This window comes from Hemiscyllium ocellatum, chromosome 1 (assembly GCF_020745735.1).
Source record: "Hemiscyllium ocellatum isolate sHemOce1 chromosome 1, sHemOce1.pat.X.cur, whole genome shotgun sequence".
Taxonomy (NCBI): domain Eukaryota; kingdom Metazoa; phylum Chordata; class Chondrichthyes; order Orectolobiformes; family Hemiscylliidae; genus Hemiscyllium; species Hemiscyllium ocellatum.
In genome coordinates, this window is record NC_083401.1 from 74,336,252 (window position 1) to 74,354,819 (window position 18,568).

Below are 18,568 nucleotides of genomic sequence, written 5' to 3' on the forward strand. Positions count from 1 at the left end.
GAATTACTCATCTTTGACCTGCTCTAGTAGTCAGAGTATTTATATTGCTGGCCCAATTCAGCTTCAAGTCAATGGTTATCCCCAGGATGTTGATAGTGGAGGATTCAGTGATGGTAATGCCACTGACTGTCAAGGGGTAATGATTAGATTAGTTCTTACTGGAAGTAGTTATTGCCTGTTACTTGTGTGACATGAATGTCACATGTCTTTTTAGAGTCCCACCCTGAATGTTGTTCAGGTCTTGCTGCATGTAAACACAGACTGTTCCAGTATCTGAGCAATTATGAATGGTGCTAAGTATTGCGTCAGCAAAGAACCACATTTTTTACCTTATTTTTGGGGAAAATTATTCATCAAGTATGTAAAGATGTAATGTTTAGGAGATTACCTTGAGAAAATCCTGAAGAGAATTTGGACTGAGATTATTGTCTTAAACAATCAGGACCATCTTCCTTTGTGCTAGGTTAGATTCCAACCAGCAGAGAACTTTCCCACATGCGAGTATTCTGAAATATCTTTTAAAATATCTGCCACTGCATTTCCACCAACCTATGTTGTAACTTCACATCAGCTCTAGTGAAGAGTCTTCTCAACTCGAAATGTTAGCTAACTCTCTCTCCATGGATGCTGCCTGACCCACTGTGATCTCCAGCATTTGTTGTATTCCAGCACCTGCAGTAATTTGCTCCTATCTTGTAACCTAATTTCTCAGCTCACTTCAACCAGCTCTGTATTCATTCTCATATAATGACCTTTAATTAAGTTTAACACAGTAGATTTAGGTCTAAATCTTCTCTCCCTCAAAAGAAGTGTGGTTTTCAATCATGTTGCGAACAACGCTGTCTAGGGGTACCTTCACAATGAGGTCATTAATTCATTGAACATTATCAGAAATAGTATAAAGTTCTCCCTCGTTGCCTCTAGAAAATACTACTCTAAGAAGCTGTCCTGAAAGCAATCCATCGACCATTATCAAGACTCTATTTGCCAATCTAATTCATCCAATCTAAATGTAAATTTAAATCATCGATTGTTAGTGTCATACCTTTTGCTCAAATTCCTATCATTTCTTCTTGTATAGGTTAGCTGACAGGCCTTCTCTCTGTGTTGTCCTAATTTAATCTTTTATCAACAAAGCTACACCTTCGCCTGTTCACGCTTTCCTGTAATTCCGAAACATCTTGTATCCTTCAATATTCAGATTCATTCCCTTGTCACTCCTTGCAACCACATCACTGCATTGAGTATCAAACTATACATATTAGTGTCTATTTTTGTGGTCAATTAATGTATTTTGTTATGAATGCTATTTGCATTCATTTACAGGACCCTAACTTCTGTCCTTTTACTATTTCCTTAAGCAGTGGCCCTTCCTGTTGGTGAACCCTTAAATTTGCACATTCTGTACCTGCCTGCCATTCTGTGATCATCATATAGCTTATTGCCATCTTATTAATTCTCTAATTAATGTTTTGTTAAATAATAAAATATAAATGAATTAAATTGGTGAGGGGTATTGGTATTTGTAATTCTATTTTCCAATTCTAAGCCACAGCATTGATACTTTATTTTTTATGTTCCAGAATTAATAACAAAAATTTCTATGAAATAACTTCTAAAACATCAGTTAACAAAACAAGACCTCCATTAGATCAAATTAGTCCAGAAAATGTTATTACACTCACAGTAAGTATGCGTTGCATTTGGATGTACATTGATTGGTATTTTCTGTTCAATATTCTCCACTCCTTTCCTAAAGGACAATAAACTTCATGAAATTGTTCAACATGATGTCAGTGTTTGCAAGAAATGAATTTCATATGAAAGCCTTTGCTACCAAAATGATTTTGAAAGCTCATTATAAAATTTGTTTATCAGGATATGAATATCACAATGATACAACTAACTAATTTTTATTATTTTTTAAAGGTCAATACTGGACACTTCCCCATACAGACTGCCTATGTCATGGTTGAAATACCAGTATCTACAAAAAAGAACAATCGACTTTTATACCTTACTGATATAAACCACGTATGTGTTTATCATTTTTAGTAGTTCATGTCTAGCAGGATTACAGCAGCACTGAAGTGGGCTATATGACAATTGCAACTTTTGTATGAAGAGCAAAGAACCTCAAGATTTATGAAAATCTAATTAACATCCTCCTCAGTGAATGGAATTTCTTGTGCCAGGATAAAATATATTAAGGATAATTTTGACTCCAGGATATGATATTAGATGACCGATATTGATTTTGATTTCAATGGAAATGGAAATCAGTTGCTTTCCACTATCACTTGAAGTCAAACCCCCTGCCATCTGCCTGATGCTAGCTCATATATCAACATTCAGTTTAAAACAAAAACTAAGCTCTATCCAGTAAAACATGAGCAGATATTTGATTTTCATCTTCTGTCAATTTGGCATCTATTACCTGTTTTTTTTATTGCTGACTGGAGCTAATACATGTAATAATGTGAGCTTCAGGAAAAAATGATGTGTATAAACAAATTTGTTGGTTCTTCTTATGAGTGTAATTTCTGCCTGTCTATGCATTTCACTGTTTATGTTATTCAACGCATGTTCTAAGCTCATACTTGTACCTGTGGTGGACACCTGTATTAATAAGCAGATCAAGGGCAATTTCTCTGATGTAGATATTCAGGTTATTCATAAGGAATGTTGGAAGGGCATTCACTCCTTATTAATTGAGCAAGTTCTGGATAAGGATCTGTATTGCTGGCAGGCACTGCTCAAAGCTGAAATAGGATTTCATAAGATGACCCCATTTGGAAAGTTCAACAGTCATTGGCTGATTGGGGGCATTGTAACAAAAGATGGATCTATTACCAGTGCTCTAGCAGCAAAGAAAACTCACTCCTAAGCTACAAGCATCAGTCATAATTCATCACTGCTATTTATTCAGCGGCCTGCCTTTTACATTTGACATTCATTAGCAATTAGGTTATTTGTGATTTTCAGTTGATCATTCATTATAATGATCTATTTTTCCAAAATGATCGCAGAGCAACAATATCATTTGTGATGCAAAACTTGATACTCTGGACATCGCCGATTATCATTCCACAACTTTTAAGACGGAGAGCTTCAGCAGTTTCAACGATTTGGTAAGTCAATATGCTATAATGAGAAAGTGAGGACTGCAGATGCTGGAGGGTCAGAGTCAAAAACAGTGGCACTGGAAAAGCACAGCAGGTCAGGCAACATCTGAACAGCAGGACAGTCAACATTTCAGGAATAAGTTCTTCATCAGGAATGTCATTTTGGACCTAGCATTAACTTGGAGCTTATCATTTTATTCACGTTTAGTGATTTTTGTAAATATTCTTAATCTGTTTTTCACCTCTACCATCTGGGATCTAATTTCTGGCAATCATGAGTCCCAAAGCCAACCTAGCAGATCTCTTTTCAAGTTATGGGTATCTTGACGATTAATCAGTAATGTGGAAGAACTTAGTCAAATGGTTGAAAAATGTGTTAATGTTAGGGGAAACAATTATCTGTAGAACTGTTCTCTAAGCCTAATTCTAAACTACTCACAACAGCTGGATCATATAAGTTTCCTCATTAGTACCTCTCCTCAAAAGTATCAGTGCTAGTTCCAGTCAAGTGCTTGTTATAGAGCAGTGTTATATGCATCATAACTTGATATGGGATTCTGGCATCAGAATCTGTGTTGCAAGACTCCAGTAATTGATATATGGTTTCCAAGCCATTAAATGTTAATGAGCTGTGTTGGATCAAACAAATGGGGAATGGAGGATTAGTGTGAGGTAAGTTTGTTGTGGCAGATGCAGATGCTAGCAAGATAACTAACCGCTGGTCAAAGTTCACAATATCACAGTCTTTACTACTACTTGTGACTCCGTAGATACCAAAGGAGTCCATGTCCAAATGTAGAAAGTTCTTGATCACATTAGAATTTGAGCTGACAAGTGGCAAGGGCCATAGATGCGGATTATATGTCATCCTACCACATAAAAGGATCCCACTGTTCCAAACATATTAATTAGACCTTTCAGCCCTTGAGCTCTCTTCACCATTCATTAAGATTATGGCTGATCAGATTGTAATCTTATGTCCACATTCCCGTCCATCTCTAATAACTTTGCTATGCCTTGCTTAACAAGAATCAGTGTCATTTTGCCTTCGAAATATTCAAGGACTCTTTTTTCAGTCTCTTATCAGGGACAGAGTTCCAAATTCTCATGGCCTTCCGAGAGAATAAATTCACCTAATCTCTATTTTAAATGTAAAATCCTTGACTTTTAAACAGGGACCCCTAATTCTAGATCCTCTCAAAAGAGGAAACATCCTTTCAATATCAATCCTGTCTTCAAGATTTTAAATAATTCAGTCGTCATTGCTTAATCATCTGAACTCCAGCAATTACAAGTGTAGCTTGTCCATCCTTTCTTCACAGAATATCCTGTCTAATCCAGATTATTAAACTGGGAAACCTTATATGAACTGCTTCCAACACATTTATATCCCTTTTTAAATAATGGGGCAAATACTGTGTACCTGTATAGTTTTCTAGTCACAGACTCACCAGTGCCCTACTTGGCTGAAGTTAAAGCTTCCTACTTTTGTATTCAATTCCCCTTTGTAATAAATTATAATGTTTGACTAGCTTTCCTAATTCTTTGTACCTGCAAACTGACCTTTCATGATACGTGTGTGAGGGCAACTAGACACCTCTGTATCTCAGCCCTAAAACACCTAATTTTACATGTACCTGTACATGGAAAATAAGTCAAATAACACCTTTTGAACCACAAAATTCACCTAACAGATTAGTGTTTTACTTATCACACATAGAACATTACAGCTCAGTATAGGCCTTCTGGCCCTCAATGTTGCACCGCCCTGTGAAACCTATCTGAAGCCCATCTAACCTACACTATTACACTCTCATCCATAGGCCAATTTAAATGCTTGTAAAGTTGGCAAGTCTACAACTGTTGCAGGCAGTGCATTCCACGCCCCCTACGACTCTCTGAGTAAAGAAACTACTCTGACATCTGTCCTATATCTAACACTCCTCAATTTAAAGCTATGCACCCTCACGCTAGCCATCACCATCCTAGGAAAAAGGCTCTCACCATCCACCCAATCTAACCCGCTAATTATTTTATATGTCTCAATTAAATCATCTCTCAACCTTCTTCTCTCTAACAAAAGCAGCCTCAAGTTGCTCAACCTTTCCTCATAAAATTTTCCCTCCATACCAGGCAACATCCTAGTAAATCTCCTTTGAACCTTTCCAAGCTTCCACTGCCTTCCAATAATGCAGTGACCAGAACTGCATGCAATAGTCCAAGTGTGGGTGCACCTGAATTTTGTACAGCTACAGCATGACCTCATGATTCCAAAACTCAGTCCATCTACTAATAAAAGCTAATAAACCGTATGCCTTCTTAACAGCCCTGTCAACCTGGGTGGCAACTTTAAACAATCCATGTTCATGGACACCAAGATCTCTCTGCTCACCTACACTACCAAGAATCTTATCATTCGCCCAATAATCTGCATTCCTGTTAGTCCTTCCAAAGTGAATCACCTCACACTTTCCTGCATTAAACTCAATTTGCCTCCTCTCAGCACAGTTCTGCAGGTTATCTATGTCCCTCTGTAGCCTACAACAGCCTTCGGCACTATCTACAACTATACCGACCTTGGTGTCGTCCGCAAATTTACTATTCCATCCAGGTCCTTTATAAAAATGATAAACAGCAGTGGACCCAAAACAGATCCTTGTGGTACACCACTAGTAACTGAACTCCACGATGAACATTTCCCATCAACCACCACCCTCTGTCTTCTTTCAGCAAGCCAGTTTCTGATCCAAACCGCTAAATCACCCTCAATTCTATGCCTCCATATTTTGAGCAGTAGCCTACCATGGGGAACCTTATCAAACACCTTACTGAAATCCATATACACCACCTCAACGGCTTTACCTTCATCCACCTGTTTGGTCACCTTCTCTAAGAACTCAATAAGGTTTGTGAGGCACGATCTACCCTTCACAAAAACGTGCTGTCTCTAATCAATCCTTTCTAGGTGATTATAAATCCTATCTCTTATAACCTTTTCCAACACTTTACCCACAACCGAAGTAATCGTCTATAATTACCAGGGTTGTATCTGCTCACTTTCTTGAACAAGGGGACAACATTTGCTATCCTCCAGTCTTCTAGCACTATTCCTGTAGACAATGACGACATAAAATCAATCTCCTCCCTGGCTTCCCAGAGATTCCTAGGATAAATCCCATCCAATCCAGGGTCCTTACCTATTTTCACACTTTCCAGATTTTCTAACACCACTTCCTTATGAACCTCAATCCCATCTAGTCTAGTCATACCTTTTAACAGAGTGCAAAGTTTCAAATCTCTCGTATGTGGTGTGTTGTAAAGATGTGAAGGAGTTAAAGAAAAGCCTCGACAGAGCAGAGCCCAAATGACAAACAATAAAGATAGCACACAGTCACACCCAGTTGACACCTATTATATTTTTAGAAACTTTCAGAGACTTTATAGGATAACTAAGACACCAACAATTATAGTAATATTCAAACTGTACAAAGCAATGCCAGACATCAGATAATGCCTAACACCAAAAAGAGAGAATTTAATCATCTCCCCTAGTCATTCAACAGCATTACCTTAATTGAATCTTCTGCCATCAACATCCTAAAGGGTACCTTTGTTATAATCACCATATGCTACCAATAACTTTAGAAAGATAACTGAACTACCAGTGAAATAAATATTCACATGATAAAACTTAAAATTGTAAGACTTTGACCATAAAATGAATTAAGAGCAACACTGACTAAAGAGTATTTTTGTATTCTTTAAATTACAGAGAAAATCGACCATTTAACTGTTAAAATAACTGGAAGTCCAATTTCATGATTATACTTTATATCTACTCTGCTTCCTGTTAGCCAGCCAATCTTCAATCTGTGCAAAACTTGACCCTCTACAGCCTTAGTTTTCATTTTCCACTGTAACATTTGATCTGATGTCTTATCAAATACCTTCTGGGAATCTAAGTGTAATATATAATTTAGTTCTCCTTCAGCTACAATGCAGGCTACTTCTTCGAAGATTTCAAATATATTGGTTAATCATAATTTCCTTTTCACAAAATCATGTTGAACTTGCTTGATCACATTGAACTTCTCTAACGGCTGTGCAATAATATATTTAACAGTAGTCTTCCCTTTGGCAGATGTTGATCTAACTGGCCTTTGGTTCCCTGCTTTCTGTTTCCCTCCCTTTTCAAACAAAGGAGTGATCCTCACTATTTTCTGACCTAGTAGAAGCAAATCCAATCTAGAAAAGTTTGCTTATTACTTGAAAGTCTGGATGTTTTCTGAAATTGCATTTACATAGTTAAAAATCTCTGCTATGCTTACTTTAACAATTTTCTTTGCTTCTGAAGAATTGTGAAAATGTCAATTGTGAGAAATTTTTATGCATTATGAACAATCTCAAAATGAACAACCAATACACAATCAAAATTGCTATGAGGATTTGGCTGAAGACATTTATAAATGTAAGTACTCATCATAAAATTATTTATAATAATGACTTTGCATCCACGTTTTTAAAGGTGCGCTTTCTCTTTCTCTTGAAAAACATTTTTTTTTGATTTGTTGAATGTAGAATTCACTAGCTGGACCAGCATTTGTTGAGCAATCCTAAGTGTAGTTATGATGTTTTCTGGGACATTGTCTGTAAAGTGCAGTTCTATGATTATGATTACGTCAAGCTGATGTCTGACTAGTCTATGAAACAGTTCTCAAATTTGATACTAGTTCTCAGATGTCAGTGTATTGTTAGGCTGAAAGCACCACACAGACTTTTTAAAGTCTGATTGAAAAGAATAAAAGACACATGTGCTTCAATACATAGCAAATTTATTAGCTTAATCTTAACATATATCCAAACGAATGAGCAAATCTATTAGCTTAAACTATTGTACATAGGCAAACTAATGAGTCTCACTGCCTGCAGACTCATTGGGATTGGTAACTGTGGCACTCGGGGCTCTTTCTCGGATTCCATGCCATTGGTCTCACAAACCTGCTTCAATGGTGAAAGTCCAACTAGTGGGGCAAAGTCCCTGATACTAATGCTATCAGAATCTCATGTTAAGTGCTGCACCACCCTTTCTCAGTGCTTCCAGTAATTTTCCAAACATTCCATTGTGAAAAAAAACAACTCCAGGTGTCTGTATTAACTGCACAATAGTCTGTTTCTCAGTTATCTTCCAGCCAAAACAAACTGTTTTTGCACTGGGTCTGCTTTCCATATAATTTTCCACTTTCTTTAATTTCTCATTATCGTGTCCAATTAATCCTTAATAATCTGGTTTGGAGATATTTTTTAAGCTGAGCACTACGGTTAATCAGGTGGTCTTTGGTGGACCAGCAAGACTTAGATTGCCATTGTTATTTCCAATACCTCCATCGATGTCAGATTGACTGTTCAGTTTCTTTCTTGTTTGACACATTTTAGCTATTTGACCAACTACAGGAGAACCTCGATTATTCGAACGTGATGGGCGGGCACTATTTCGTTCGGATAATCGATTATTCAGTTTTCAAAGTCTGCTCCCCGTTCAGGAGACTGCAGCAGCACACAGCGCACGAGGTCCCACCACAAACACTGTCTATCGCAACCCAACCCCATCCAACATCGCCCCCCGGCCCCGACCCCATGCAACACCTCCCCCCACCCCCAACATGGTCCCCCACCTCATGCAACACCTTCCCCCACCCCGTGCAACACCTCCTCCCCTTCAACACCACCCCCCCCCACCCCCAACAACTCCCCCCACCCCAAACCCCATCCAAAACTGCCACCCTGCCCGCCCCTCTCCAGGGCAGCTGAACTGGACACCAACAACATGATTGCTGTAGTTGCCTTTGTGGGGTAAGTCTCCAAACAGCACGCACGCGCACGCACACACACATCTTTTTACTGCGACATTTACTGGGGATGGGGGAGTTTAGGGTACAGCCCTGTGTAGAACTCCAGGGAAAGTGTGGGGAGAGAGGGAGGGCGGGCAGTCAGTCATTTGGATATGGTGCCTGTTTAATCACTGTAAACAAATGACACGAATCACTGTTGGAAACACGCCTTTAATGTAATGTTCCATCGGGACCTTGAGATCTCCTTCGGATAATCAGATTTTCGGATAATTGGTATTCGGATAATCGAGGTACCTCTGTAAATGGCTTGCTAGGCCATTCCTGAGTTCAACCACTTTGATCCATCGTTTTGAGCCACACTTAGCCCAGAAGAGAAGAGATAAGGACAGCAGCTTTCCTTACCTAAAGGATATTAGTAAATCAGATGTATTTTTAACGAGAAGCATCAATGGTCTCATAATCATTATTGGACTTTTGCTTTCAGATTTTATTGGTTTGAATTCCACCATCTGCCATGGTGGGATTTGAACCCTGGCATCCACAGTATTTCCTTGGTCTCTAGATTATTGGCAGAGTGACAATACCACAATGTCATCAGCTTTTTCATTACAATGCTACTCGAGTAAAAAATCCTGAAAATGGCTATTTATGAATTTTTCCAAAAATTCTAATTTTAATATCTGACAGCATTTGTAGTTAATCTTATTGGCAATTGTGACTGAAGACTTTAAGAAGTTGTACCAAATTCTGTGACATATGTTGGTTTATTTTTGCACAACTGGTTTGGATTCAAAACAGAGAGCAATTATGGTACATACAACTAAATTTTATATTTCATTGTTAGTCCTTTGTAAAATTTATTGTACTGTGTGTTTTCTAACTTTCCCATTATCATCTTTTGCTAAATTTCAGCATTGCCTGATTTCTGTCCTTCCAATTGAAGGCAATGAAACCAAGAACAGAAGTATTGCCCCAGCTGAATAAACATTCAGTAGCAAATTGCTATTGATTACCGGGGAGTTGTTCAGATACATTCTGCCTTTGTTGTCTGAGCAAGACTGAGCAAGACTGAGGGAGACATGCAACGTAACTGGATTTTAATGATGTACTGCTTCATAATGCTGACTGATCTCTAGCCCTGGAAAAACTACTTTATATTTATTTCCATTATTATAAAATAATTCAAATAATTTATTTAAAAAAGCTGAAGTTAATTTATTATATTTTACTTCTATATGCACATTCCAATCTATCATTTTGCTCTCCATGGAATTATTAAACGTGGACAATAGTTGTAAACTTGCTGTTTGTGAGAATTATTTACGTTAATTGGTTCTTTAGCCTGTTTAAAAACATCAATATTGGTGAAAAGCAGAAATCCCCATAAGCTGGCGATTGAATCAAAGCAAGGAATGGAAATAGATAATTCTTACGACAGTATTTTTTGTCCTCTGCTCTCTGTGATTAATATAACCGGGAACTGGATAAGTTATTTTGTTTCAACCGACCATTTTTGGCTGTTGTCCCTCAGTGGTAGTTTGGTTTAAGGATGCCACTAAAGATGTTAATTCTTTAGCATTGTTAAATAATTGATAGGTTACATTTTTATCATCTTTTATGTACACTTCACATATTTAAGTCACTTGAAACTAGTGCAATTTTAATACTTCTACTTAATTTTACTTTGTTTTAGGCTGACTTTCAAAGAATAACACTAACTCCATCAGCACAGATTGAAACAAGGAATCCATTGTTCATCATCAATGCCAATAACGTGACAGTAAGTGACTTCAGAATTACTCAGAACTACTAAATAGTTGAAATGTGAGATACAATGAAATCGATCTTGGAACATAGCTAAGAGAATGGGTGGCATGGTGGCTCAGTGGTTAGCACTGTAGCCTTACAGCACCAGGATCCCAGGCTCAGTTCCAGCTTTGGGTGACTGTGTGTGTGTAATTTGCACATTCTCATGTGTCTGCATGGGTTTTTTCCAGTTTCGGCCCACGGTCCAAAGATGTGCAGATCAGGTGAATTGGCCATGATAAATTGTCCATAGTGTTAGGTGCATTAGTCAGTGGGAAATGGGTCTGGGTGGGTTACTCTTCAGAGGGTTGGTGTGGACTGGTTGGGCCGAAGGGCCTGTTTCCACACTGTAGGGAATCTAATCTAATCTAATAATGAAAGAAGAAGGTACACTTGGACAATTTAAACATAAACACCTTGAAATGACATGAAAATATTATTATTTTAACACTCGATCATTTTACCAAACTCGGCACAGTACAAGTATAATTTTCAGGGATTTTCATACGAGGTTTCTCTCCATGAGTTCTACCAAATTATTTCAAGCAATTTTATACTGTTTACCTCATTATGTAGGTGCCACACTCAATGACACCACACTCTCTGCTACCAGGATTTCTGCCACAAGCACCATATTTAAAGCCCAGATATGCACCAGGTTAATTACAAATAGCCCTTCACAGTACACTGAGTGGGAGGAACATGATAAACAAAAATACTTCTGAGGGTACATAGGGATTCAGGTCCCACCATTAAAAACTGAAGCTCACATTTATAAATATATTTCCACTTTTCATCATCTGATTGACTGTCATTATAATTGCAGCTGCAAGAATCAAGTGACACATCTCTTGGACCATTTCATGATTGAACTCTAAAAGAATGCTACCTTTCCCTAACCCCCAACATAGCATAACATCTTATCAATGTTCAGGATTGCTCATGGCTCATCTCATCAACTTGAAAAGACAGCCTGGACTGCGAAATGACCAGTTGTCTGACTGATCACTGTGCAGCTCCCCAGCTGACTTACCACTAGTTCCCAGTCTGGTTGCACTGGACCTGCAAGACTCACTATGCCCCCTGACTGGCAACAGTTCCACTAGAGGAGCAACACCTCGTTATCTGCCGAGGTACCTTACAGCATTCAGTTTAACAATTTCAGAGCACAAACACCATCCTCCCTGTCCATTACCTGCCCCACCCACCCCAGGTTGTGTCTGGTTTGTGTTGCTCTCAGCACAGCCACACTATTTTCAACCATTCACACTTCTCGTTAGCACCCTACTCAGCATCAGTATTCACATTGTCTTATCATCAGTATTCCCATTATTTGTCTCTTCTTTCCTCTCTGTCAGCACCAGTTCCACATATTCTATTCGCTCCTCACACCCCTCATCATCAGCATAAATGCCACCTTTTCCCAACTGCTTTCAGTTCTCATGAAGGGATTTGAAACTTTAACCATTTTTCTCTCCATAGATGCTGCTGGACCTGCTGAGTGTCTCCAGCCATTCTGTTTTTGTGACCATTCCTCTCGATTGAGGACTACTCTCCTAAGACTTTGAGACATAACCATTTGGTTGAAGCATATTCAGTGCTTTGGCCACATAAGCCACTGGTACATATTGAAAGTGTAATATTGACATAGCATAATGTTGTGTAGCAATGCTCCCTTGAAATTGTCACAGCTGATTTTGTGTCAACGCCAGGAGACAATGCAAGGCAGAAGTACAATGAGCCTGCCAGTACTGAATGGTGCAGCAATATACAAAAAGCCAAGGGAAGGCAGAGATATCTAAATGGGTGCAGAGTCAATGTGCACTGAGAGAACAGACACAAACCCTTGGATATGCACTGTTCAGAGGTGTGATATGGATCCCTGACTCTGCAGAAAAATATAGCATTGCAATATAAGGTGTCACTGCATTCCAAAGTACAGCATTGAAATAGTGAACAGTATTACAAGTTAGACCAAAAGGTAACAAAATGACCTGGTGAGACTGGCGTGTGTCCAATAATTTCAGTGCTAGAATACAAGGTATGAAACTGTGTTTGTATCAAATGGGTGACTGTGATTTGGCAGTTGGTTGTGCACTTGCCATGAGGAATATCAATAAGAGTGTACATTTATTTGTAATATTCATTCAGGAGATGTGGACATCACTGGCTGGGTTGGTATTTATATAGAGTGAAAAATATTATTCATGGGTTTACTGTGTTGACCCATGTCCTGACAGGACCAGAGTGTGGGAATGAGTAAAAACAAAATGGAAGGACTAATGACAGATGCAGGAAGAGAGATCCTGCGAAGGGAATTTAAGGAAGTAGGGTAGAAAGTTGAAAAGCAGGACCTGTAGGTGGTAACCTCACAATTATTCCCCGTCCCATGTCTTAGTGAGGCCAGATATAGGAAGATAATACAGTTGATTCCATGGCTAAAGAGCTGGTGTAGGCAGGGGTGCTTCAGATATCTGGATCATTGGGATATTTTCCAAAGAAACAGGAACCTGCACAAGAATGACGGGTTGTACCTAACCTGAAGGGGCACCAACATCCCTGCAGGGAGGTTTGCTAATGCCACTAGACGGACCTTAAATGAGTGGTGGGGAGGTGGGAAAACAAAGCAATAATTCAGTATGTAGAGTGTTTCAAGAGATGAGAGGGGATAAATCAAGTAAGTCTAGTAGGAAGTACAGGCAGGCCAGGTTAGTGAGCATGGTAGGTCTTGCAGTCTGAAGTGTATTTAGTTTAATGCAAGGAGTATAACAGATAAGGCAGATGAGCTTTCAGCATGAACTAGTATATGGGACAACTATGTGGTTGCCGTTAAGAAACTTTGTTGACAGAGTTTTGATGGAATTAGACAGGAGCTTGCAGGAGCTCTTTGGAGTAGTTTGTTTGCAGGCAAAGGGACCTCCGGCAAGTGGGGGGCCTTTAAATGTGTGATAGCTAGAGTTCAAGATCTGTACCTTCCTGTGAGGGTGAAGGGCGAGGTTGGCAGGAATTGGGAACACTGGATAACAAAAGATATTGAGGTTTTGACCAGAAAAAAGGAGGCATGGCTCAGGTAAAGGCAGCTGGATCAAAGGAACCTCTGGAGATATATAAGGGACACAGGAGTTTAGTGAAGAAGGAAATCAGGAGTGCAAAAATAGGGCATGAGATAACTTTGGCTGTGAAGATTAGGGTGAATCCTCCAAGGAGATTCCCTAAGTGTATTAAAGGAAAAAGAATAACTAGAGAGAGAGAATAAGACCAAAGTGGATATGTAGATGTGGAACCACAGGAGATGAGCGAGCTTCTTTGTGTTTACTGTGGGGAAAGACATGAAGACTTGGGAACTTAGAGAAGTTAGTGGTGATATGCTGGGGACAGTCCTATCACAGTAAAGGAGGTGTCGGACGTATTAGAATATACATGATGGATAAATCTCCTGGTCCTGACCGTATATCCAAGAACCCTGAAAGAGGCTAGAAAAGAAATTGTGTGGGCCCTGCAATCATTGTCAGTCAAGAATGAGTTCCCGGAAAACTGAAGGGTAGCAAATGTGTCCTTATTCAAGGAGTGCTGTAAAGAAAAACCTGGGGACTACAGACCAGTAAGCTTAACATCTGAGGTGGGTAAGTCACTTGAAAAGATTCTGAGATAAGATATGTATGCATTTGGAAAGACAAGGTTTGATTAGTCAGCATGGCTTTGTGCGTAGGAGATCATTCCTCATAAATTTATTAGAGTTGTTTGATGAAGTCAGCAGGAAGGTTGATGAGGGCAGGGCAGTAGACATAGTCAATATGGATTTCAGTAAAGCCTTTGATAAAGTTCCAAATGGTAGGCTGCTCTGGAAGGTTAGATTGCATGTAATCCACAGGGAGCTGGCAAATTAGACACACAATTGGCTTAATGGTAGGAGCAGAAGGTTATATTGGAAGGATGTTTGTCGGACTGGAGGCCTGTGACTAATGGTGTGCTTCAGGGCCAGTGCTGGGCCCATTGCTGTTTGTTATCTATATCATGATTTGGATGAGGATGTACAAGGTACTATTAGTAAGCTTGCAGATGACACTAAAATAGGAGATATCGTGGACAGTGAGGAAGGTTGTCAGAATTTGCAGCAGGACCTTGATCAGCTGGGGATGTGGGCCAAGAAATGGCAAATGGAGTTTAATATAGATAAGTGTGAGGTGTTGCACTTTGGAAAGTCAGATCAAAGTTTTGACGGGGTTAGGCAAGAACTTTAAAAAGCTGATTGGGGGCAGATGTTCACAGGTAAAGGGTCAGCTGGAAAATGAGAAACCTTCAGAAATGAGATAACGTGAGTCCAGAGACAGTATATTCCTGTTATTGTGAAAGGAAAGGCTGGTAGGTGTAGGGAATGCTGCATGATTAGAGAAATTGAGGGTATGATTAAGAAAAAGAAGGAAGCATTTGTCAGATATAGATATGAGAGATCAAGTGAATCCTGAGAGTATAAAGGCAGTAGGAGAAATCTTAAGAGGGAAATCAGGAGGGCAAAAAGGGGACATGAGATAGCTTTGGTAAATAGGGTTAAGGAGATTCCAAAGTGATTTTAGAAATACATTAAGAACAAAAGGATAACTAGGGAGAGAAATAAGGCACCACAAAGATCAGCAAGGTGGCCTGTGTGTGGAGCCACAGGAGATGGGGGAGTTATTAAACGAGTATTTTGGCATCTGTGTTTATTGTAGAGAAGGACATGGAAGATATAGAATGTGGAGAGATAGATGGTGACATTTTGAAAAATATCTATATTACAGAGGAGGAAGTGCTGGATGTCTTGAAATGCAAAGAAGTGGATAAATCCCCAGGATCTGATCAGATGTACCTTAGAACTTTGTGGGAAGCTAGGGAAGTGATTGCTAGGCCTCTTACTGAGATATTTGTATCATTAATAGTTACAGGTGAGGTGCCAGAAGACTGGCGGTTGGTTAACTTGGTACCACTATTTACGAAAGGTGGTAAGAACAAGCCAAGGAACTACAGATCGGTGAGCCTGATGTCGATGGTGAGCAAGTTGTTGGAGGTAATCCTGAGGGACAGGATTTACACACTTTTGGAAAGGCAAGGACTGATTAGGGATAGACAATATGGCTTTGTGCGTAGGAAATCATATCTCACAACTTGACTTTTGAAAAAGTAACAAAGAAGACTGATGAGGGTAGAGTGGTGGATATGGTCTCTATGGACTTCAGTAAGGCATTCAACAAGGTTCCCCATGGGAGAGTGGTTAGCAAGGTTAGATCTCATGGAATACAGGGAGAACTAGGCATTGGATACAGAACTGGCTCAAAGGCAGAAGACAGAGGGTGGTGGTGGAGAGTTGCTTTTCAGACTGGAGGCTTGTGACAGTGGAGTGCCAAAAGAATCTGTACTGGGTCCACTATTTTTCATCATTTATATAAATGATTTGGATATGAACATAAGAGGTATAGTTAGGAAGTTTGCAGATGACACGAAAATTGGAGGTATAGTGGACAGTGAAAAAGATTACCTCAGATTACAAAGGGATCTTGATCAGATGGGCCAGTGGCAGATGGAGTTTAATTCAGATAAATGCCAGGTGCTGCATTCTGGGAAAGCAAATCTTAACAGGACTTATACATTTAATGGTAAGGGCAGAGGGAGTGCAGGTTCACAGTTCCTTGAAAATGGAGCCACAGGTAGATAGGATAGTGAAGGCGACGTTTGGTATGCTTTCCTTAATAGGTTGAAGCACTGATTATAGGAGTTGGGAGGTCATGTTGCGGCTGTACAGGACTTTGGTGAGGCCACTTTTGGAATATTGCATGCAATTCTGGTCTCCTTCCTATTGGAAGGATTTTGTGAACCTTGAAAGGGTTCAGAAAAGATTTACAAGAATGTTGCAAGGGTTGGAGGATTTGTGCTATAGGGAGAGGTTGAATAGGCTAGGGCTGTTTTCCCTGGAGTGTTGGAGGCTGAGGGGTGACCTCATAGAGGTTTATAAAATCACGAGGGGCATGGATAGGATAAATAGACAAAGTCTTTTCCCTGGGGTGGGGAAGTCCAGAACTAGTGGGCATAGGTTTAGGGTGAGAGGAGAAAGATATAAAAAGGATCTAAGGGGCAGCTTTTTCACACAGAGGGTGGTAAGTGTATGGAATGAGCTACCAGAGGAAGTGGTGGAGGCTGGTACAATTGCAACATTTAAAAGGCATCTGGATGGGTATATGAATAGGAAGGGTTTGGAGGGATATGGGCCAGGTGCTGGCAGATGGGACTAGATTAGGTTATGATATCTGGTTGGCATGGATAAGTTGGATCAAATAGTCTGTTTCCATGCTGTACATCTCTATGACTATGACTAGGAGTTTCATAGTGGAAAAAGTGAGGACTGCAGATGCTGGAGATCAGAGTTGAGAATATCGTGCTGGAAAAACACAGCAGGTCAGGCAGCATCTGAGCAGAAGAATAGATGTTTTAGGCATAAGTCCTTCATCAGGAATGAAGCTTGTTGGCTGGGGGCACAGAGCTAAATGGGAGTCAGGTGGGGCTGGAGGCAAGGTAGCTGGGAGTGGGATATGTGGATGAAGGTGGGGGAGAAGGTGATAGGTCGAAGAGGAGGGTGAAGTAGATGGATGGGAAAGATGATGGACAGGTCAAGAGGGCCATGCCGAGTTGGGGGCTTGGGACTGGGATAAGTGAGGAGAGGGGAAATGAGGAAACTGGTGAAATCCACATTGATCCCATGTGGCTGCAGGGTCCCAAGGCGGAAGATAAGGCATTCTTCCTCCAGGCGATAGGTGGTTTGGGTTTGGCAGTGGAGGAGGCCCAGGACCTGCATGTCCTTGATGGGGTGGGAGGGGGAGTTGAAGCGTTCAGCCATAAGGTGGTGGGGGTTGGTACGGGTGGCCCAGAGATATAAACAATCTGCAAGTTGTCGTCCTGTCTCCCCGATTTAGAGGAGACCGCATCAGGTACAAGATACTGTAGATGACATTTGTGGAAGTACAGGTAAAGTTCTGTCGGATATGGAAGGATCCTTTGGCGCCTTTGGAGATGAGGGGGGACGTGTGGGCACAGGTTTTGCACTTCCTGCAGAGAAATATATCTCTAGTGGTGGACTGTTTGTCAGTGGCAGAAAATGACGCGACATATCCAGAAGTTGATGAGGTGGAAGGTGAGGACCAGGAGGTTCTATCCTTGTTGCGTTGGGAGGAGTGGGGTTCCAGGGCAGTGATGCAGGAAAGAGAGGAGATGTGCTGGAGGGCATTGTTGACCATGTAGGAGAGGAAATTGCAGTCTCCGAAGGAGGCCATCTGGGATTTTCTATGGTAGAATTCGTCATCCTGGGAGCAGATGCGGCGGAGGAGGAGGAAGTGAGAATAAAACTTGGTGTTTTTACAGAAGGCAGGGTAGCAGGAGGTGTAGTCCAAGTAGCTGTGGGAGTTGGTGGGTTTGTATAGATGTTCGTGGTTAGTCAGTCACCAGAGATGGAAGAGGTCCAGGAAGGGAAGGGAGGTGTCTGAGATGGTCCTGGTGAATTTGAAGTTGGGGTGAAAGGTGTTTGTGATGTTGATGAATTGTTCAACCTTCTTGTAGTAGCATGAGTCATCGATACAGTCATCGATGTAGCAGGGGGTGGTGCAGGTGTAGCTGCGGAAGATGGACTGGTAGGACCTTAAGGAGTTTTCTAGAACAGGGGGACCTAGGAGCTCAGGTGCATAGTTTTCTGAAAGTGGAGTCACAGGTAGATAGGGCAGTGAAGAAGGCTTTTGGCACACTGGCCTTCATCAATCAGAGCACTGA

General features: G+C 40.4%; 1 protein-coding gene across 1 annotated transcript in view; it reads left to right on the top strand.

Annotated features, from left to right (window-relative positions):
* Positions 1 to 18,568, top strand: part of itga2.2 (integrin, alpha 2 (CD49B, alpha 2 subunit of VLA-2 receptor), tandem duplicate 2) — a 190,496-nt gene that overhangs the window by 158,643 nt on the left and 13,285 nt on the right. Inside the window, exons 24-28 of the mRNA XM_060822696.1 lie at positions 1,584 to 1,686; positions 1,930 to 2,034; positions 3,030 to 3,131; positions 7,480 to 7,593; positions 10,668 to 10,754. Coding sequence (XP_060678679.1) covers positions 1,584 to 1,686; positions 1,930 to 2,034; positions 3,030 to 3,131; positions 7,480 to 7,593; positions 10,668 to 10,754 — 511 coding nt within the window. The remainder of the gene's footprint in view (positions 1 to 1,583; positions 1,687 to 1,929; positions 2,035 to 3,029; positions 3,132 to 7,479; positions 7,594 to 10,667; positions 10,755 to 18,568) is intronic.